The 23189-nt window shown below is 47.3% G+C and overlaps 1 protein-coding gene across 1 annotated transcript in view; it reads left to right on the top strand.

Moving 5' to 3' along the window:
• LOC140409441 (disintegrin and metalloproteinase domain-containing protein 12-like) overlaps positions 1-23189 on the top strand; it is a 587674-nt gene that overhangs the window by 26156 nt on the left and 538329 nt on the right. Inside the window, exons 4-6 of the mRNA XM_072497874.1 lie at positions 3606-3684; positions 9273-9349; positions 10334-10496. Coding sequence (XP_072353975.1) covers positions 3606-3684; positions 9273-9349; positions 10334-10496 — 319 coding nt within the window. The remainder of the gene's footprint in view (positions 1-3605; positions 3685-9272; positions 9350-10333; positions 10497-23189) is intronic.

The following is a 23189-nucleotide window of genomic DNA, read 5'->3' as shown; positions in this document are numbered from 1 at the left end:
GGACCCTTTCCAAGGCCAGCACATCCTTCCTTAGATATGGGGCCCATCCAGGTCCTTCTGAACATAAACATTTTCAAGTTTCAACCTTTTAAAAATGTTTTGCTTTTTTATTGTTACAATCAAAGTGAATAACGTCATACTTCCTCACATTATACTCCATCTGCCAGCTTGTTGCCCACTCATTGAATTTGTTTGTATCCTGTCACAGCCTTTTAGAATCTTCCCACCTAACTTTATACCAGCTGCAAACTTAAATATATTTCTCTATCTCTTCATCTACGTCTTTAATTTAGATGATAATTAGTTGAGGCCCAGCATTGAACCTTGCAGTTCTCCACTAGTCACAGCCTGCCAATTAAGAATGCCCCATTGATGCCGACTCTCTGCCTCGTGTCCATTAACTAATCCTCTATCCTTATCGGTCCTTATCTTGCCTGTTAACATTTTGTGTGACACCTTTTGGAAATCCGGGTATACTACAACTCCTCCTTTATCTATCATAAGAACATAAGAACTAGGAGCAGGAGTCGGCCATCTGGCCCCTCAAGCCTGCTCCACCATTCAATGAGATCATGGCTGATCTTTTGTGGACTCAGCTCCACTTTCCGGCCCGAACACCATAACCCTTAATCCCTTTATTCTTCAAAAAGCTATCTATCTTTATCTTAAAAACATTTAATGAAGGAGCCTCTACTGCTTCACTGAGCAAGGAATTCCATAGATTCACAACCCTTTGGGTGAAGAAGTTCCTCCTAAACTCAGACCTAAATCTACTTCCCCTTATTTTGAGGCTATGCCCCCTAGTTCTGCTTTCACCCGCCAGTGGAAACAACCTGCCTGCATCTATCCTATCTATTCCCTTCATAATTTTATATGTTTCTATAAGATCCCCCCTCATCCTTCTAAATTCCAACGAGTACAGTCCCAGTCTACTCAACCTCTCCTCGTGATCCAACCCCTTCAGCTCTGGGATTACCCTAGTGAATCTCCTCTGCACACCCTCCAGTGCCAGTACGTCCTTTCTCAAGTAGGGAGACCAAAACTGAACACAATACTCCAGGTGTGGCCTCACTAACACCTTAGACAATTGCAGCATAACCTCACTAGTCTTAATCTCCATCCCTCTAGTAATGAAGGACAAAATTCAATTTGCCTTCTTAATCACCTGTTGCACCTGTAAACCAACTTTTTGCGACTCATGCACTAGCACATCCAGGTCTCTCTGCACAGCAGCATGTTTTAATATTTTATCATTTAAATAATAATCCCTTTTGCTGTTATTCCTACCAAAATGGATAACCTCACATTTGTCAACATTGTATTCCATCTGCCAGACCCAAGCCCATTCACTTCGCCTATCCAAATCCCTCTGCAGACTTCCAGTATCCTCTGCACTTTTTGCTTTGCCACTTATCTTAGTGTCGTCTGCAAACTTGGACACATTGCCCTTGGTCCCCAACTCCAAATCATCTATGTAAATTGTGAACAGTTGTGGGCCCAACACTGATCCCTGAGGGACACCACTAGCTACTGATTGCCAACCAGAGAAACACCCATTAATCCCCACTCTTTGCTTTCTATTAATTAACCAATCCTCTATCCATGCTACTACCTTAATGCCATGCATCTTTATCTTATGCAGCAACCTTTTGTGTGGCACCTTGTCAAAGGCTTTCTGGAAATCCAGATATACCACATCCATTGACTCCCGGTTATCTACCGCACTGTTAATGTCCTCAAAAAATTCCACTAAATTAGTTAGGCACGACCTGCCCTTTATGAACCCATGCTGCGTCTGGCCAATGGAACAATTTCCATCCAGATGCCTCGCTATTTCTTCCTTGATAGATTCCAGCATCTTCCCTACTACCGAAGTTAAGCTCACTGGCCTATAATTACCCGCTTTCTGCCTACCTCCTTTTTAAACAGTGGTGTCACGTTTGCTAATTTCCAATCCGCCGGGACCACCCCAGAGTCTAGTGAATTTTGGTAAATTATCACTAATGCATTTGCAATTTCCCTAGTCATCTCTTTTAGCACTCTGGGATGCATTCCATCAGGTCCAGGAGGCTTGTCTACCTTTAGCCCCATTAGCTTTCCCATCACTACCTCCTTGATGATAACAATCCTCTCAAGGTCCTCACCTGTCATAGCCTCATTTCCATCAGTCACTGGCATGTTATTTGTGCCTTCCACTGTGAAGACGGACCCAAAAAACCTGTTCAGTTCCTCAGCCATTTCCTCATCTCCCATTATTAAATCTCCCTTCTCATCCTCGAAAGGACCAATATTTACCTTAGCCACTCTTTTTTGTTTTATGTATTTGTAGAAACTTTTACTATATGTTTTTATATTCTGAGCAAGTTTGGTCTCATAATCTATCTTACTCTTCTTTATAACTTTTTTAGCAGCTTTCTGTTGCCACCTAAAGATTTCCCAGTCCTCTAGTCTCCCACTGATCTTTGCTACTTTGTATGTTTTTTCCTTCAATTTGATACTCCCTTATTTCCTAAGATATCCACAGTCGATTTTCCCTCTTTTTACCGTCCTTCCTTTTTGGTGGTATAAACCTTTGCTGAGCACTGTGAAAAATCACTTGGAAGGTTCTCCACTGTTCCTCAACTGTTTCACCATAAAGTCTTTGCTCCCAGTCTACCTTAGCTAGTTCTTCTCTCATCCCATTTTAATCTCCTTTGTTTAAGCACAAAACACTATTGCTTGCTTTTACCTTCTCACCCTCCATCTGTATTTTAAATTCCACCATTTTGTGATCGCTCCTTCCGAGAGGATCCCTAACTATGAGATTCTGAATCAATCCTGTCTCATTACACAGGACCAGATCTAGGACCGCTTGTTCCCTCGTAGATTCCACTACATACTGTTCCAGGAAACTATCGTGGATACATTCTATAAACTCCTCCTCAAGGCTGCCTTGACCGACCTGGTTAAACCAATCGACAGGTAGATTAAAATCCCCCATGATAACTGCTGTACCATTTCTACATGCATCAGTTATTTCTTTGTTTATTGCCTGCCCCACCATAATGTTACTATTTGGTGGCCTATAGATTACTCCTATCAGTGACTTTTTCGCCTTACTATTCCTGATTTCCACCCAAATCGATTTAACCTTATCCTCCGTAGCACCGATGTCATCCCTTACTGTGGCTCGGATGTCATCCTTAAAAACAGAGCTACACCACCTCCCTTACCATCCACTCTGTCCTTCCGAATAGTTTGATACCCTCGGATATTTAACTCCCAGTCGTAACCACCCTTTAACCATGTTTCAGTAATTGCCACTAAATCATAGTATCCTACTAGTTACATCCTCAAACGTCTCAAATCACTTGTAGGCAGGGAAGTAGAATTTAGGCACAATCGGATCATTCATGATCTTATTAAATGGCAGCCAGCTCAAGTGGCCAAATGGCTACTCTTGCTTCTATTTCTCATGTTCGTAAGTCAACATTGTGGGACTTGAAGAAGCCACATTCTTAGCTGCCTCTACTGTAGACAAAGATACAACAACTAAGGTAAACAGTTAGAATGCCCTCCATAATTTAAGAGTTTGCTTTTATAATCCATGTCTGTTTCATTTACAGGGCTCTTGTATCAGAAAGATTTCAGGTTACATATTATGATGCAAATAGAACTCTGGTGACAGAACAAAACAGCGAGTTGGTGAGAGATCACACATTTAAGCTATTTAATACTTTATTTTATATTTGTTTGTGAAATTTGAATATAGCTGGCAAGCATTTATTTCCTCTCTTTACCTATTGAATGAGAAGAAGTTAAAAGATTAAAGGTTGAGATCAAACTTTGAAACTAACAACTGTTCCGATGAAAGACTAAAGAATGATGACTGCTGGCTGGTCCCCACATTTCTGTCTTTCTGTTTTGTTATGTTCTCAGCTCATGAAGCACTAATACTGTACGACCTTTCAAAATTCTTTGATGTGGATATACCACATTTATTGTCCACTTCTAGTTGACCTGAGGAGATGGTGGAGAGTCTCTTCATGAACCATTGCAGTTTGTATTGTGAAAGTCCCATGTAGTACTTTCACAAAACTGGGTAAAGACAGTAGTTTCTTCCCAAGAAAGGCAATTGGAAACTGCTTGCTGTTTTACAAGAATCATTTTACCAACTCTGTTATTTATTCTTAATTTAAATTCTCAGTCTGCTATTGTGGGATTTTAACACATGGGGCGGGATTCTCCGACCCCCCGCCGGGGGGCGGCGTGAATCCTGCCCCGCCGCTCCGGCGCCGGCTGCCGAATTCTCCGCCGTTGTTTTTTGGCGGGGGCGGGAATTGCGTTGCGCCGGTCGAGGGCCGTTGGCAGTGGCCCTCCCCGGCGATGGGCTGAGCGGCTGCCGCGGGCCTGTGCCGTGTCGGCACTCTTTCCGTCCGCACTGGCTGCTGTCAACCTCCGCCATGGCCGGCGCAGAGAAGAACTACCCTGCGCATACGCTGGGATGACGCCAGCACAGGCTGGTGCTCCCACGCATGTGACAACTCGCGCCGACCGGCGGAGGCCCTTCGGCGCTGGTTGGAGCTGCGCAAAGCCCTTCCGCGCCGGCTGGCGGGGCGCCAACCCTGCCGGCACTGGCCTAGCCCCTGAACGTGCTGAGGATTCCGCACCTTCCGGGCGGCCCAACGCCGGAGTGGTTCACGCCACTCCTCGCCGCCGGCATGGCCTGCCCGCCGGGTAGAGGAGAATCCCGCCCATGATCTTTGGAAAATTAATGCATCTCACTGGTTTCCTCATCCAGTCTAATAAGTACTGCAGTCCTCCTCCTCAGGTTGATTCATTTGCTGAAGTTTGGATGAAATGGTGCATGACGGCACAGTAGGACAGTGGTTAGCACTGTTGCTTCACAGCGCCAGGGTCCCGGGTTCGATTCCCGCTTGGGTCACTGTCTGTGCGGAGTCTGCACGTTCTCCCCGTGTCTATGTGTGTTTTCTCCGGGTGCTCCGGTTTCTTCCCACAAGTCCCGAATGAAGGGGGGGGTGTTCAGCGATGATATCTCTTAAAACTGAATTGTTAGCATAAGTAGTTTTACATAAATTGATTTATTAAGGATTGAGATGAATTATAGGACTGAGTAATCATTATTAACCATAAAGCATGTATTTTTAGGACACAGCAGTAATAAGTACTCAAATGGGATTTAGGATAGCTCACTTGGTCAAAAGGACATTAGTTCTGACATCTGGGGCGGGATTCTCCGACCCCCCCCGTCGGGTGGGAGAATCGCCGGGGGGTCGGCGTGAATCCCGCCCCCGCCGTCCTCCCAATTCCCCCGCCCCCCCAAAAACCGGTGTGGCGTGAGTCGCGCTGCCGGCCTCGGAGAATGGCGGGATCCGGCGCGACTCAATGGGTGCCAGGGCTGCCTGAATTCTCCGGATCGCAATAGGCCAAAGTCCCGCCCACCTGTAGCCGGTGCCGCCGGCGTAAATCAGAGTAGGTCCCTTAGCGGTGGGAGCTGGCGGCGCGGGCGGGCTCCGGGGTTCCTGGGGGGTCGCGGGGGGATATTGCCCCGGGAGGTGCCCCCACGGTGGCCTGGCCCACGGTCGGGGCCCACCGATCTGCGAGCGGGCCTGTGCCGTGGGGGCACTCTACTCCTTCCGCATCGGCCGTTGTGGCCCTCCGCGATGGCTGATGCGGAAGTGAATCCCTGTGCGCATGTGCGGGGATGACGCCAGCACGCGGTGGCGCTCCCGCTCATGCGTCAACTCGCGCCAGCCGGCGGAGGCCCTTCGGCGCCGGTTGCCGTGGCGCAGGCCCCTATCCCGCCGGCCAAAGGGGCACCAACCACTCCGGGGCGGGCCTAGCCCCTGAAGGTGCGAAGCATTCGGCACCTTTGGGGCGGCCCGACGCCGGAGTGGTTCACGCCCAATGTTGTTCTGTTTCTCACAGTCAGCAAGCTGCTGGGATTGTAAGCAGCTGTCAGGATGAGGATCAATCATGCACTGCTTGCGATTCTATTGGATGAAGTTTAAACACTGCTTGCAATTCTATTGGATAAGTTTAAAAGAAGCAGCTTCAGGGATTGGATCGCGTTCAACTGGGGTGGGTATTGATTTTTGAACGTTGTATAATTACTGTGCTCGACTCTTTGTTCGGTAGAACAGGTCTTTGCTGATATCCAGTCTGTTCTCCGTGTACACGTAACAAGCTTGATTAAATAGCCATCTTGTCCAGATTGTCGTTGTGTTTTTTTCCTCTCTGTACTGAGCTGAGCCACAGGGAATAACCCCATGTGGAAGCTGACTCAATACCCAAGTCTTGAAACCGCTCCTACACCGAAAGACGTGCTTGTTAGGTGAATTGGACATTCTGAATTCTCCCTCTGTGTACCCGAACAGGCGCCGGAATGTGGCGACTAGGGGATTTTCACAGTAACTTCATTACAGTGTTAATGTCAGCCTACTTCGTTCCAGTGGAACGAAGGAGGTTGAGGGGCGACCTGATAGCTACAAAATTATGAGGGGCATAGACAGGGTGGATAGTCAGAGGCTTTTCCCCGGGGTAGAGGGGTCAATTACTAAGGGGCATAGGTTTAAGGTGAGAGGGGCAAGGTTTAGAGTAGATGTACGAGGCAAGTTTTTTACGCAGAGGGTCGTGGGTGCCCGGAACTCGCTACCGGAGGAGGTGGTGGAAGCAGGGATGATAGGGACATTTAAGGGGCATCTTGACAAACACATGAATAGGATGGGAATAGAGGGATACGGACCCAGGAAGTGTAGAAGATTGTAGTTTAGTCAGGCAGCATGGTCGGCACGGGCTTGGAGGGCCGAAGGGCCTGTTCCTGTGCTGTACATTTCTTTGTTGTTTGTTCTACCGAAAACAGCCTCAAGTCCCTCAGCCTTTCCTCATACGATCTTCCCTCCATACCAGGCAACATTCTGGTAAATCTCCTCTGCACCCTTTCCAATGCTTCCACATCCTTCCTATAATGCGGCGACCAGAATTGCACGCAATACTCCAAATGCGGCCGCACCAGAGTGTTGTATAGCTGCAACATGACCTCATGACTCCAAAACTCAATCCCTCTACCAATAAAAGCTAACATACCGTACGCCTTCTTAATAACCCTCTCAACCTGGGTGGAAACTTTCAGGGATCTATGTACATGGTCACCGAGATCTCTCTGCTCATCCACACTGCCAAGAATCTCACCATTAGCCCAGTACTCTGTCTTCCTGTTATTCCTTCCAAAATGAATCACCTCACACTTTTCTGCATTAAACTCCATTTGCCACCTCTCAGCCCAGTGCTGCAGCTTATCTATGTCCCTCTGTAACTTGTAACATCCTTCCGCACTGTCCACAACTCCACCGACTTGAGTGTCATCTGCAAATTTACTCACCCATCCTTCTACGCCCTTCTCCAGGTCATTTATAAAAATGACAAACAGCATTGGCCCCAAAACAGATCCTTGTTGTACACCACTAGTAACTGGACTCCAGTCTGAACATTTCCCATCAACCATCACCCTTTGTCTTCTTCCAGCTAGCCAATTTCTGATCCAAACTGCTAAATCACCCTGAATCTCATGCCTCTGTATTTTCTGCAGTAGCCTACCATGGGGAACCTTATCAAACGCTTTACTGAAATCCATATACATCACATCAACTGCTTTACCCTCATCCACCTGTTTGGTCACCTTCTCAAAGAACTCAATAAGTTTTGTGAGGCACGACCTACCCTTCACAAAACCGTGTTGACTATCTCTAATCAAATTATTCCTTTCCAGATGATTATACATCCTATCTCTTATAAACCTTTCCAAGATTGTTCCCATAACAGAAGTAAGGCTCACTGGTCTATAGTTACCGGGGTTATCTCTATTCCCCTTCTTGAACAAGGGGACAACATTTGCTATCCTCCAGTCTTCTGGCACTATTCCTGTAGACAAAGATGACTTAAAGATCAAGGCCAAAGGCTCAGCAATCTCCTCCCCAGCTTCCCAGAGAATCCTAGGATAAATCCCATCCGGCCCAGGTGACTTATCTATTTTCACACTTTCCAGAATTGGTAACACCTCCTCTTTATGAACCTCAAGCCCTTCTAGTCTAGTAGCCTGAATCTCAGTATTCTCCTCGACAACATTGTCTTTTTCCTGTGTGAATACTGACGAAAAATATTCATTTAGCACCTCTCCTATCTCCTCGGACTCTAAGCATAACTTCCCACTACTGTCCTTGACTGGCCCTACTCTTACCCTAGTCATTCTTTTATTCCTGACATATCTATCGAAAGCTTCTCATGTCCCCTCCTGGCTCTTCTTAACTCTCTCTTTAGGTCCTTCCTAGCTAACTTGTAACTCTCGAGCGCCCTAACTGAATCTTCATGTCTCATCTTTACATAAGTCTCCTTCTTCCTCTTGACAAGTGTTTCGACTGCCTTAGTAAACCACGGTTCCCTTGCTCGACCACTTCCTTCCTGCCTGACAGGTACATACTTATCAAGGACACGCAGTAGCTGTTCTTTGAACAAGCTCCACATTTCCATCGTGCCCGTCCCCTGCAGTTTTCCTCTCCATCCGATGCATCCTAAGTCTTGCCTCATCGCATCATAATTGCCTTTCCCCCCAGATATAACTCTTGCCCTGCGGTATATACCTATCCCTTTCCATCACTAAAGTAAACGTAATCGAATTGTGGTCACTATCACCAAAGTGCTCACCTACCTCCAAATCTAACACCCGTCCTGGTTCATTACCCAGCACCAAATTCAATATGGCCTCGCCTCTCGTTGGCCTATCTGCATACTGTGTCAGGAAACCCTCCTGCACACATTGGACAAAAACGGACCCATCTAATGTACTCGAACTATAGCGTTTCCAGTCAATATTTGGAAAGTTAAAGTCCCCCATAACAACTACCCTGTTGCTTTCGCTCCTATCCAGAATCATCTTTGCAATCCTCTCCTCTATATCTCTGGAACTTTTCGGAGGCCTATAGAAAACCCCTAACAGGGTGACCTCGCCTTTCCTGTTTCAAACCTCAGCCCATACTACCTCAGTAGACGAGTCCTCATCAAACGTCCTTTCTGCCACCGTAATACTGTCCTTGACTAACAATGCCACCCCTCCCCCTCTTTTACCACCTTCCCTGAATCTACTGAAATATCTAAATCCCAGCACCTGAAACAACCATTCCTGTCCCTGCTCTATCCATGTACAACTGCGACCAGGAGAAAGTTTTCCCCGATTCATGGGGAGTATTAAAATGCCATCTTGTATGTTCTCTCGATAGAATCGCTGTTATTATGAAGGGACGGTGAGAGGATTCCCTGGATCCCAAGTTGCTGCAAATATATGTTCCGGACTCAGGTGAGCACGAACTGTGAAAAAACAATATTTGAATTCTTGAACATATTTGAACAGAATAATACCTATGAACTGTCACCCTAGATAATGTTCTCAAGTCTCTGTAACAGCCAGTGGGAGTTGAAAACAGTATCTTAAAAATGAGCCAGGCTCCAGACCCTTTCCTTAGACTTGGATTCCTGCTGTCCAAGATTTGGTCTCTTTCAAGGCGGTGTAAATCATCTCACTGGACATACCATCCTCCACACATACCAGGCCTTCTGAGCCCCTGCAGGTTTTAGAATGGGTACAGTAAAATTCTGTTTCATTGCAAAGCTAGACCTCCTGGAACAAACCTGAACCTGGATTATTTCCAGACTTTCTTGATCCGTTCGAGAATATACACCCATTTCTCACTGCACTGAATAGGCACACTGCCTCAATGTGTTCATTGATATGGCTAAACACAGTCCCAGACAAATCCAGAAATAACGTACAAGATTTATTGGAATATTTTATGTTAATAAATGTGTTTGTTGCTTGCCTCTCTCTTTGACTTTATGATCATTTAAGATTATCATAGAATTTTAGAATTTACAGTGCTGAAGGAGGCCATTCGGCCCATCGAGTCTGCACCGGCTCTTGGAAAGAGCACCCTACCCAAGGTCAACACCTCCACCCTATCCCCATAACCCAGTAACTCCACCCAACATTAAGGGCAATTATGGTTACTAAGGGCAATTTATCATGGCCAATCCACCTAACCTGCACATCTTTGGACTGTGAGAGGAAACCGGAGCACCCGGAGGAAACCCACGCACACACGGGGAGGATGTGCAGACGCCGCACAGACAGTGGGTTTGTGAGAACACTTCAAAGTACTCATTTGTGCTTCCATCAATGAGGTTCTTATTGGACATACAAAGTTAGCAATGGCCTCTTTGGAGTCATTTTTGTAAATATTTACAACCTGCCCAACCTTCACCCTTTCTATTCTGTTGCTTTCAGTGCTCTAATTATTCTCACTAACCAGAGTTATGTTATTGAGCATGGTGAGAAAGATGGACAAGTGTACCACTTGGTGTATCGACCGGAATACCTCAAATCGAGAGAGATTAGGTGCAGAGGCAGAGGCAGACACACCGTACCTGAGTATACTCAGCCACATCGGGTAAGGATAGTGCTTGTGTTTAACTCAAATAGGTTGGTATGTTCATCATAGATTATTACAGAATTTACAGTGCAGAAGGACGCCATTCGAGCCATCGAGTCTGCACCGGTTCTTGGAAAGAGCACCCTACCCAAGGTCAACACCTCCACCCTATCCCCATAACCCAGTAACCCCACCCAACACTAAGGGCAATTTTGGACACTAAGGGCAATTTATCATGGCCAATCCACCTAACCTGCACATCTTTGTACAAAGAACAAAGAACAAAGAAATGTACAGCACAGGAACAGGCCCTTCGGCCCTCCAAGCCCGTGCCGACCATGCTGCCCGACTAAACTACAATCTTCTACACTTCCTGGGTCCGTATCCTTCTATTCCCATCCTATTCATATATTTGTCAAGATGCCCCTTAAATGTCCCTATCGTCCCTGCTTCCACTACCTCCTCCGGTAGCGAGTTCCAGGCACCCACTACCCTCTGCGTAAAAAACTTGCCTCGTACATCTACTCTAAACCTTGACCCTCTCACCTTAAACCTATGCCCCCTAGTAATTGACCCCTCTACCCTGGCGAAAAGCTTCTGACTATCCACTCTGTCTATGCCCCTCATAATTTTGTATACCTCTATCAGGTCTCCCCTCAACCTCCTTCGTTCCAGTGAGAACAAACCGAGTTTATTCAATCGCTCCTCATAGCTAATGCCCTCCATACCAGGCAACATTCTGGTAAATCTCTTCTGCACCCTCTCTAAAGCCTCCACATCCTTCTGGTAGTGTGGCGACCAGAATTGAACACTATACTCCAAGTGTGGCCTAACTAAGGTTCTATACAGCTGCAACATGACTTGCCAATTCTTATACTCAATGCCCCGGCCAATGAAGGCAAGCATGCCGTATGCCTTCTTGACTACCTTCTCCACCTGTGTTGCCCCTTTCAATGACCTGTGGACCTGTACTCCTAGATCTCTTTGACTTTCAATACTCTTGAGGGTTCTACCATTCACTGTATATTCCCTACCTGCATTAGACCTTCCAAAATGCATTACCTCACATTTGTCCGGATTAAACTCCATCTGCCATCTCTCCGCCCAAGTCTCCAGACAATCTAAATCCTGCTGTATCCTCCGACAGTCCTCATCGCTATCCGCAATTCCACCAACCTTTGTGTCGTCTGCAAACTTACTAATCAGACCAGTTACATTTTCCTACAAATCATTTATATATACTACAAAGAGCAAAGGTCCCAGCACTGATCCCTGTGGAACACCACTGGTCACAGCCCTCCAATTAGAAAAGCATCCCTCCATTGCTACTCTCTGCCTTCTATGGCCTAGCCAGTTCTGTATCCACCTTGCCAGCTCACCCCTGATCCCGTGTGACTTCACCTTTTGTACTAGTCTACCATGAGGGACCTTGTCAAAGGCCTTCTGAAGTCCATATAGACAACATCTACTGCCCTACCTGCATCAATCAGCTTAGTGACCTCCTCGAAAAACTCTATCAAGTTAGTGAGACACGACCTCCCCTTCACAAAACCGTGCTGCCTCTCACTAATACGTCCATTTGCTTCCAAATGGGAGTAGATCCTGTCTCGAAGAATTCTCTCCAGTAATTTCCCTACCACTGAAGTAAGGCTCACCGGCCTGTAGTTCCTGGGATTATCCTTGCTACCCTTCTTAAACAGAGGAACAACATTGGCTATTCTCCAGTCCTCCAGGACATCCCCTGAAGACAGCGAGGATCCAAAGATTTCTGTCAAGGCCTCAGCAATTTCCTCTCCAGCCTCCTTCAGTATTCTGGGGTAGATCCCATCAGGCCCTGGGGACTTATCTACCTTAATATTTTTTAAGACACCCAACACCTCGTCTTTTTGGATCACAATGTGACCCAGGCTATCTATACCCCCTTCTCCAGACTCAACATCTACCAATTCCTTCTCTTTGCTGAATACTGATGCAAAGTATTAATTTAGTACCTCACCCATTTCCTCTGGCTCCACACATAGATTCCCTTGCCTATCCTTCAGTGGGCCAACCCTTTCCCTGGCTACCCTCTTGCTTTTTATGTACGTGTAAAAAGCCTTGGGATTTTCCTTAACCCTATTTGCCAATGACTTTTCGTGACCCCTTCTAGCCCTCCTGACTCCTTGCTTAAGTTCCTTCCTACTTTCCTTATATTCCATGCAGGCTTCGTCTGTTCCCAGCCTTTTAGCCCTGACAAATGCCTCCTTTTTCTTTTTGACGAGGCCTACAATATCACTCGTCATCCAAGGTTCCCGAAAATTGCCGTATTTATCTTTCTTCCTCACAGGAACATGCCGGTCCTGTATTCCTTTCAACTGCCACTTGAAAGCCTCCCACATGTCAGATGTTGATTTGCCCTCAAACATCCGCCCCAATCTATGTTCTTCAGTTCCCGCCTAATATTGTTATAATTAGCCTTCCCCCAATTTAGCACATTCATCCTCGGACCACTCTTATCCTTGTCCACCAGTACTTTAAAACTTACTGAATTGTGGTCACTGTTACCGAAATGCTCCCCTACTGAAACATCTACCACCTGGCCGGGCTCATTCCCCAATACCAGGTCCAGTACCGCCCCTTCCCTAGTTGGACTGTCTACATATTGTTTTAAGAAGCCCTCCTGGATGCTCCTTACAAACTCCGCCCCGTCTAAGCCCCTGGCACTAAGTGAGTCCCAGTCAATATTGGGGAAGTTGAAGTCTCCCATCACCACAACCCTGTTGTTTTTACTCTTTTCCAAAATCTGTCTACCTATCTGCTCCTCTATCTCCCGCTGGCTGTTGGGAGGCCTGTAGTATACCCCCAACATTGTGACTGCACCCTTCTTATTCCTGATCTCTACCCATATAGCCTCACTGCCCTCTGAGGTGTCCTCTCGCAGTACAGCTGTGATATTCTCCCGAACAAGTAGCGCAACTCCACCTCCCCTTTTACATCCCCCTCTATCCCGCCTGAAACATCTAAATCCTGGAACGTTTAGCTGCCAATCCTGCCCTTCCCTCAACCAGGTCTCTGTAATGGCAACAACATCATAGTTCCAAGTACTAATCCAAGCTCTTAGTTCATCTGCCTTACCCGTAATGCTCCTTGCATTAAAACATATGCACTTCAGGCCACCAGACCCGCTGTGTTCAGCAACTTCTCCCTGTCTGCTCTGCCTCAGAGCCACACTGTCCCTATTCCCTAGTTCTCCCTCAATGCTCTCACCTTCTGACCTATTGCTCCCGTGCCCACCCCCCTGCCATACTAGTTTAAACCCTCCCGTGTGACACTAGCAAACCTCGCGGCCAGGATATTTATGCCTCTCCGGTTTAGATGCAACCCGTCCTTCTTATACAGGTCACACCTGCCCCGGAAGAGCTCCCAGTGGTCCAGATAATGGAAACCCTCCCTCCTACACCAGCTGTTTAGCCACGTGTTTAGCTGCTCTATCTTCCTATTTCTAGCCTCACTGGCACGTGGCACAGGGAGTAATCCCGAGATTACAACCCTCGAGGTCCTGTCTTTTAACTTTCTGCCTAGCTCCCTGAACTCCTGCTGCAGGACCTCATGCCCCTTCCTGCCTATGTCGTTAGTACCAATATGTACAACAACCTCTGCCTGTTTGCCCTCCCCCTTCAGGATGCCCTCTACCCGTTCGGAGACATCCTGGACCCTGGCACCAGGGAGGCAACATACCATCCTGGAGTCTCTTTCACATCCACAGAAGCGCCTATCTGTGCCCCTGACTATAGAGTCCCCTATTACTATTACTCTTCTGCGCTTTGACCCTCCCTTCTGAACATCAGAGCCAGCTGTGGTCCCACTGCACTGGCTGCTGCTGTTTTCCCCTGATAGGCTATCCCCCCGACAGTATCCAAAGGGGTATATCTGTTCGAGAGGGGGACAACCACAGGGGATTCCTGCACTGACTGCCTGCCCTTTCTGGTGGTCACCCATTTCTCTGCCTGCACCTTGGGTGTGACCACATTTACATAACTGCGATCTATGACGCTTTGCGCCACCTGCATGCTCCTAAGTGCATCCAATTGCTGCTCCAACCGAACCATGCGGTCTGTGAGGAACTCCAGTTGGGTGCACTTTCTGCAGATGAAGCCATCCGGGACGCTGGAAGCCTCCCGGACCTGCCACATCTCACAGTCAGAGCACAGCACCCCTCTAACTGACATTGCGTCAATTAATTAAAATTAAAATTAAAATTTGTCTTTTTAAAAAATATTTTTAAAAAAAATTCAAAGTTACTGTCAACTATCTGTTTCCTAGCACTAGATTTCTAATAGAAATGCGATAGCTAACTATAGTACTCTCCGATCTCTGGCTTAGATAGCCCTCTAAATTATAATTAAGTTATTATGTTTAATTTGTTACCAAATACTAGCCACTCTGGCCACAGCTTTTCTGTGATGTCACTTCAGTTTCCCCCCGACACATACAATTCGAAAAAAGGTATAAAAGTAAAAATAAGTAAAAATCACTTACTTACCTTCTTACCTTCTGTGGGAGGAAACCGGAGCACCCGGAGGAAACCCATGCACACACTGGGAGGATGTGCAGACTCCGCACAGACAGTGACGCAAGCCGGAATCGAACCTGGGACCCTGGAACTGTGAAGCAATTGTGCTATCCACAATGCTACCGTGCTGCCCTGTTCATTTGGCAGGTTGAAGGATCAGTGGAGATTATTAGTGGATATGTGTCTAGAATATTGATATTTGATAGGTTGGTGCATTCATTTGATATTCAACTAACATATCTTTGAACTAGTATCATCAAATGACAGTAAAGAACGCTGCTGGTTGCCTCATTCAATGAGAACACATCTCTGCTCTTTCAGCAGAACCCTGTCATTTATTTTCCAATGTGAACCTACGAACAGGAAAAGTCTGGTTGGTCCACCCAGATAATTGTCTATGCATCAGACCAAGGATTCCCTACCCCCTCATTGCCATGTAGTCTCCTGAGAGAGTCATGCCAGTGACATTTGAAAGTATTTTGCCATTGAGACAAGAAATTTGACAGAGTTATCTCCTTTTTAAAAATAAATTTAGAGTACTCAATTCTTTTTCCAATTAAGGGGCAATTTAGCGTGGCCAATCCACCTACCCTGCACATCTTTGGGTTGTGGGGGTGAGACTCATATAGACACAGGGAGAATGTGTAAACTCCATGCAGAGATGGACCCGGGGCCGGGATCGAATTTGGTTCCTTGGCACCCCCTCCATAGCAAGAACATCCTTCCTCAGATAAGAACACCAAAACTGCACACAATACTCCAGATGTGACCTCACCAATACCCTATACAATTACAGTAAAATATCTCTATTCCTATACTCAAATCCTCTCGCTATGAAGGCCAAAACACCATTTGCCTTTTTTACTTTCTGCTGTACCTGCGTGCTTACTTTCAGCAACTGATACCCGAAGACTCCAAGGTCTCGCTGAGTATCCACCTCTCTCAATTTACACCCATTCAAATAATAATCTGCCTTCCTATTTTTGCTACTGAAGCGGATAACCTCACATTTATCCACATTATACTGTATCTGCCATGCATGGACCCACTCACTCAGCCTGTCCAAATCCCGTTGAAGCATCTCTGCATCCTTCTCACAGTTCACCCTCTCACCCAACTTTGCATCATCTGCAAATTTGGAGATAATACATTTAGTTCCCTCGTCCATATCATTAATATATTGTTCTCGGCCAGGGTTTAAAAAAACTCCAAAGTATATTATGAAGTTAACCTGACCTATAACGTTTTGTTGAATTTGGCTAGGATGAACAGAAAAGACTGCTTTTGAAGTGTTATTCAACAGAACATCTTAGGCGTTTTTAATCAAAAAAACAAGCTTCATTTGAAGAATTTAGTTAACATTTGTATAAACACATACAGCAAGAATTTTTATCAATTACGAACATAAAAACCCCACACAGCTACAGTAATCTTTGTATAATCCTTAATGAATTCCCGCTTAACTGTTCCAATTCAAAAACAAAATCCAAGTAAAACCAGAAACCCCTTTTCAAAGTACACGGCACTCTCACTGGTATAAGACTTGTTATTGATGCTCTATTCCCCTTTTCAAACAGCAGGTTTGAATTCCTTCTAGAAAGCAATTATCACTTTTAGTTATCAAGCAGTCTGGAAACAGCTTTTAAAATGAAGATAGAGAAAAACACTTCTTTCAACTTGTGCAGTTCAAATCAGGCGAAACTCAAAGTGAAAGTAAAACTCACAGAGCCACAGCCCAGCTCCACCCACACAATGACAATGTGATAAGACAAAATCTTTCTTTTTAAAAAAATATTTCTTTATTCTCCTCCTTTTTCACATTTTCTCCCAAATTTACACCCACCAACAATAAACAATAATCAGTACCAAATATGTCAATCCCCATATCAATAACAGCGATTCCATCCTCCCCCAAACATTAGCCCGCATGTTCACGCAAACAAATGACAAAAAGGAATGAGGGATCACCCATAGTCACCATTAACACACAGCCCCCCCTCCCCCCAACCCTCCCACCCACCCACCCCAACTAATATTCGATGTTATGCAGTTCTTGAAAGTGCACAATGAATAATGCCCATGAATTGTAGAACCCCTCCGTCCTTCCCCTCAGTTCAAACTTAACCTTCTCAAGAGTCAAGAATTCCAACAGGTCCCCCCACCACGCCAGGGCACAGGGTGGAGAGGTTGCTCTCCAACCCATCAGGATCCGCCTTTGGGCGATCAACGAGGCGAAGGCTACAGCATCTGACTCCGCACCCGTTTCCAACCCTGGCTGGTCCGACACCCCGAATATAGTCTTCCGGGGGCCCGGGTTCAGTTTCACGTGCACCACTTTAGAAATTACCCTAAAAACCTCCTTCCAGTAATCCTCTTGCTTTGGACAGGACCAAAACATGTGAACGTGATTAGCGGGGCCTCCCACGCAACGTTCACACACATCTTCTACTCCTTCAAAGAATCGGCTCATCCTCGCCCTCGTGAGGTGCGCTCTGTATCCCACCTTCAGCTGTATCAGCCCCAATCTCGCGCACGAGGTGGAGGCATTCACTCTCCGGAGTACCTCACACCAGAACCCCTCCTCCATATCCTCTCCCAACTCTTCCCCCCACTTTGCTTTGATCCCTTCCAGTGGTGCCTTCTCCTCTTCCAAAATAGCCCCGTAAACCGCCGATACTACCCCCTTCTCCAGTCCCTCTGTCGTCCTACAGCAAGGTTGAGGCTGGCTCCACCGGGAAGCCCTGTATCTCCTTTCTGGCAAAATCTCGAACCTGCATGTATCTAAACATTTCCCCCTGCTCCAGCCCATACTTCACTTCCAGCTCCTTCAGTCCTGCAAACCAACAGACAAACCCTTTCTGAAAGGGACATTCCCATGACAATATAATGTGAACTGTCGGGGTCCTAGTACAGATCCCTGCGGTACCCCACTCGTCAGTGCCTGCCAATCAGAAAAAGACCCATTTATCCAGCCTTTTGCCTCCTGTCTGCTAACCAGCTTTCTTACATCTCCAGACACTACCCATAATCCCATGCATTTTAACTTTACAGATTAATCTGCTATGTGAGACCTTATTGAAAGCCTTCTTAAAGTCTAAATAAATCACATCCACCAGTTCTCTATGGTCAACTCTACTAGTTACAGAGTCATAGTGTCATAGAGATTTAAAGCATGAAAACAGGTCTTTCGGCCCAACTTGTCCATACTGCCCAGTTTTTACCACTAAGCTAGTCCCAATTACCCTCATTTGGCCCATATCCCTCTATACCCATCTTTCCCATGTAACTGTCCAAATGCTTTTTAAAAGACAAAATTGTACCCGCCTCTACTACTGCCTCTGGCAGCTCGTTCCAGACACTCACCACCCTCTGTGTAAAAAAAAGTGGAACTCAGACCCTTTTTTATCTCTCTCGTTCACCTTAATCCTATGCCCTCTAGTTTTAGACTCCCCTACCTTTGGGAAAAAGTGCCCCTCATTATTTTATAGACCTCTACAGGTTCCCCCCCAAGCCTCCTATGCTCCAGGGATTAATGTCCCAGCCTATCCAGCCTCTCTTTATAACTCAGACAATCAAGTCCTGGTAGCATCCTACCAAAATGTATCACCTCACATTTATCTGAATTAAACTCCCTCTGCAACCCTTTGTCAAGTCAAATTTGTATCCAATTGGTTATCTCATCCTGGAACCCATGAGATTTAACCTTATGCAACAACCTTCCATGAGGTACCTTATGAAAGGCCTTGCTAAACTCCATGTAGACAACATCGACTGCACTGCCCTCATCTACCTTCTTGGTTACCCCTTCAAAAAACTCAATCAAATTCATGAGACATGATTTTCCATTCACAAAGCCATGCTGACTGTCCCTCATCAGTATTTGCCTCTCTAAATGCCTGCAGATCCTGTCTCTCAGAATACTTTCTATCAACTTACCCACCATCTAGGGGCTGTTTAGCACAGGGCTAAATCGCTGGCTTTGAAAGCAGACCAAGGCAGGCCAGCAGCACGGTTTGATTCCCGTAACAGCCTCCCCGAACAGGCGCCGGAATGTGGCGACTAGGGGCTTTTCACAGTAACTTAATTTGAAGCCTACTTGTGACAATAAGCGATTTTCATTTCATTTCATCGACGTTAGGCTCACCGGTCTATAGTTCCCTGGTTTGTCCCTGCGGCCCTTCTGAAACAAGGGCACAACATTTGCTACCCTCCAATCTTCAGGCACCTCACCTGTGGCTGTTGACGATTCAAATACCTTAGCCAGGGGACCCGCAATTTCCCGGGTCCCGGTGTTTTATCTCACTTGACGCGCTTTAAGACTTCCAGCACCACCATCTCTATAATATTTACACTCCTCAAGATATCACAATTTATTTCCCCAATTTCCCTAACATCCTTGCCTTTCTCAACAGTAAATACCAATGAGAAATGTTAATTTAGGATCTCACTCATGTCTTGTGGATCCGCACATAGATGACCTTGTAGATCCTTAAGAGGCCCTACTCTCTCCCTAGTTACTCTTTTACCCTTTATGTATTTGTAGAAAGTCTTTGGATTCTCCTGCACCTTAACACTCCGCTTATCTGCCAAAGCAATCTCATGTCCCCTTTTTGCCCTTCTGGTTTCTCTCATAACTCTACTCCGACAAGCCCTATACTCTCCAAGGGATCCACTTGATCTCAGCCTCTGGGGGAGAATTCAGAATGTCCAGTTCACCTAAAAACCATGGGCGGAATTCTTCCCCCCCCCCCCCCCCCCCCCCCCCCCCCCCCCCACGCCGGGTGGGAGAATCGCCGGGGCGCCGCGCGAGTCCCACCACGTCGCCCCGGCACCCGCACGTGATTCTCCCGCCCCCCCAAACTGCCGCGGCGAGAATCACGGCTGGCCGCTCGGAGAATTGCTGCTCGCCGTTTGTAACGGGCGAGCGGCGATTCTCCGGCCTGGATGGGCCGAGCACGGCAGGTTCCCACCGGCGCTGGCCACACCTGGTCGCTGCCGGTGGGAACAGCGCGGGAACGCTGGGGGGGCGGCCTGTGGGGGGGGCTTCCTGCACCGGGGGTGGGGGGACGACTCAAAAGGGGTCTGGCCCGCGATTGGTGCCCACCGATCGGCGGGCCGGCCTCTCTGAAGGAGGACCTCCTTTCCTCCGCTGCCCCGCAAGATCCATCCGACATCTTCTTGCGGGGAGGACGGAAACCGCGCATGTGCAGATTGGCGCTGGTCAACCTGCGCATATGCGGGTGACGTCATTTTCATTTGCGTGGCGCCGCTTTTACGCGGCGGCAAGGCCCGGCGTGCGTAAATGACGCGACGCCGCTCCTAGCCCCCTAGGGGCGGGAGAATAGGGGGCTGGGAGCGGCCTCCGGTTTTCACTCCGGCATCGGGACTTAGTCTCCCGATGGGTGAATTGCGCCCCATGTATTTCGGACTTGTGGGAGGAAACCGAAGTACCTGGAGGAAACCAGACACGGGCAGATTCCGCACAGACAGTGACCCAAGCCGGGAATCGCACCCGGGTCCCTGGTGCTGTGAAGGAACAGTGCTAACCACTGTGCTACCTTGCTGTCCCTAAACTGGAGATGATTTGAAAGTGGTATTCCCCAGCGCTCAGTGTTGGGACCCTTGCTTTTTCAGATTTATACAAATGATTTAGAAATGGGTATTGAGGGAAAAATCTCTAAATTTGCAGATGATATTAAGCTAGGGGGAATAGTGAATTGTGAGGATGACGTTGAGTGACTTCAGAGGGACATTGACAAGTTGACCAAATGGGCAGACACCAGACAGATGAACTTCGATACAGCGAAATGTGAGCTAATGCATTTTGGTAGAAGAAACATGGAGAGACAATGGCCGGGATTCTCCGAGCCTGCGCCGGGTCAGAGAATCGCCGGTGACGTGGGAAATTCTCACCACACCACTAGTCGGGCAGTATGGTCGGCACGGGCTTGGAGGGCCGAAGGGCCTGTTCCTGTGCTGTACATTTCTTTGTTCTTTGTTCTTTTGTTCACTCCGATGCCGGGACGCAATTCTCCAGCGACTGGAGAATCGGCGGCAATTGCTCCCGTGCGGTCGACGCGGCACCGGTCAGGGGGCGCTGAAAGAGGCCCCCGCAGCGATTCTCCGCGGTCGACCGGCCAATTTCCACCGACTTCCACCGAGTCCCGCCGGCGTGGTTCCAACCTGGTACCACCCGGTGTGAGCTCGAACCCGTGGCCACGGTGGCCACCCTGGTGGGGGGGGGGGGGGGGGGGGGGTGGGCGGGTGGATCAGACTCCCGGGGGGGGGGCCTCCACGGCATCCAGGCCCGCGATCGGGGGCTACCAATCGGTGGGCGCCCGCGATCTGAATGGGGCCTACCTCCTTCTGCGTGCGGCGGCAGTGCAGGGCTGGCTTTCACCGCTGGAGCAGAGTGCAGCACTCCGCTGTCGTGCTGGCCCCCTAAGGGCCGCTGAATCGCTAGGCAGGAGGCCCGTTGATGCTGGCGTGCACCACTCCGGTGTTTACGCCAGCGTCATCACTTGACCGAGATTTCGGAAAATATAGGCAATATAGACTCAGTGGTACAACTTTGAGGGGAGTACAGGAGCAGAGGGACCTCAGGGCTGAAGTGCATAATTCTCTGAAGGTGGCCGACAAGTTGAAACAGTTGTTGAGAAGGCTTATAGCATCCTTGGGTTTATAAATAAAGGCACAGATTATAAAAGCAAGGAAGTGATGCTACACCTCTACACATCATTGGTCAGACCACATTTGGAGTATTGTGTTCAGTTCTGGGCACCTTATTTAAGGAAGGATGTTAAAGTCCTGGAGAGAGTGCAGAGGAGATTTACTAGAATGATACCAGGAATGAGGAATTTTAGATACAAGGACAGCTTGGGGAAATTGGGCTTGTTCTCCTTGGAGCCGAGAAGATTAAGAGGCGACCTTATTGAGGTGTTCAAAATTCTGAACAATTTTGACAGGGTAAAGAAGGATATTCTGTTTCCACTAGTTGGTGTGTCAGTGACCAGGGGTCACAATTTCAAGCTGGTCAGCAAGAGAGCTCGGAGTGAGATGAGGAGAAACGTCTTTACTCAGAGAGTTGTTCGGATTTGGAATGTGCTGCCTGGGAGAGCGGTGGAGCTGGATTCCAGAGGAGGTTTCAAAAGAGAGCTGGAGTTTTATTTGGAAGTGATGAATTTAGAGGGCTATGGAGATAGGACTGGGAAATTGAACTAGCTAGGCAGCTCTTTTGGGAGCCGATGCAGACACGATGGGCCAAATGGCCTCCTTCTGTGCTGTAAATAACAAACAAACAAATAACAAACAAGGCATTCAATAATTGTATTAGAATCAAGGGCAGCTAAGCTACTACTCCCCTCTCTTTATTGTCGGACCCTCTACTTAAACACACAAAAGACATACACATGTAGAGGGAGGGAGAGGGGGAAAATAAAAGAGGATTAACTAAGATGGAAGATGACTGCCCGTGCTTTGGATGTTGAAGTTGTTTTTTTCAGCTGATTGTCCTTTCAGGACGCGGAGTGATTGAGAATTACTGGATGGCTAACGAGGATCTTCTAGGACATTCAGTCTGATGCCCCAGACTCTGGGATTCCTTCTGGGGAGCCACTTTCACTTTTATTAACCTGGGCCTTCACTCAGAAGATCCGCCTCAGGCCTGTGTAACTCTTATTAGTTTCCAAATCCACCAGAATTGTCCCGAGCTTTCCTGAGGAAAAACAGAGTTTCCCTTATGGAATTTTAAAGGAGGTTTTTTTAAGCAACTGACACTTCTCGCAGCTGTTGCTGGATTGAACTTCTTTGCAGTTTAACCTGACTGGAGAGAGAAAGATCTTCACTTGGAACCTTTAGACAGAGTCCATCAGTTAAGAGAGAGATCAGGGCTTTTAGCCTCCAGATTCTTGATCAAAACAAAACGCTCACAGGCTGGATAGAGAGGAAAAGCCAGCTGCTCCGATTACCTGGAATGAGTGCCTGCTGAGGTATTTGAGAGAGGTCTATCATTTTTAGGGAGAGAGAAAAGTCCAAAGTGCTTCCTTTAGCTCTGAATTCAAACCAAAACTAACTTGGAAACAGTGTCAAGAGAAAAGGAAAATTCCAGAACAATCACTACCAATCAGCACAGATGACCAGCTGAGAGCCCGGCAAAGTAA

The sequence above is a fragment of the Scyliorhinus torazame genome, chromosome 3 (genome assembly GCF_047496885.1).
Source record: "Scyliorhinus torazame isolate Kashiwa2021f chromosome 3, sScyTor2.1, whole genome shotgun sequence".
Classification (NCBI taxonomy): Eukaryota; Metazoa; Chordata; class Chondrichthyes; order Carcharhiniformes; family Scyliorhinidae; genus Scyliorhinus; species Scyliorhinus torazame.
Note: the sequence above shows the minus strand (reverse complement) of the source record. Positions and strands in the feature narration are given on the sequence as shown.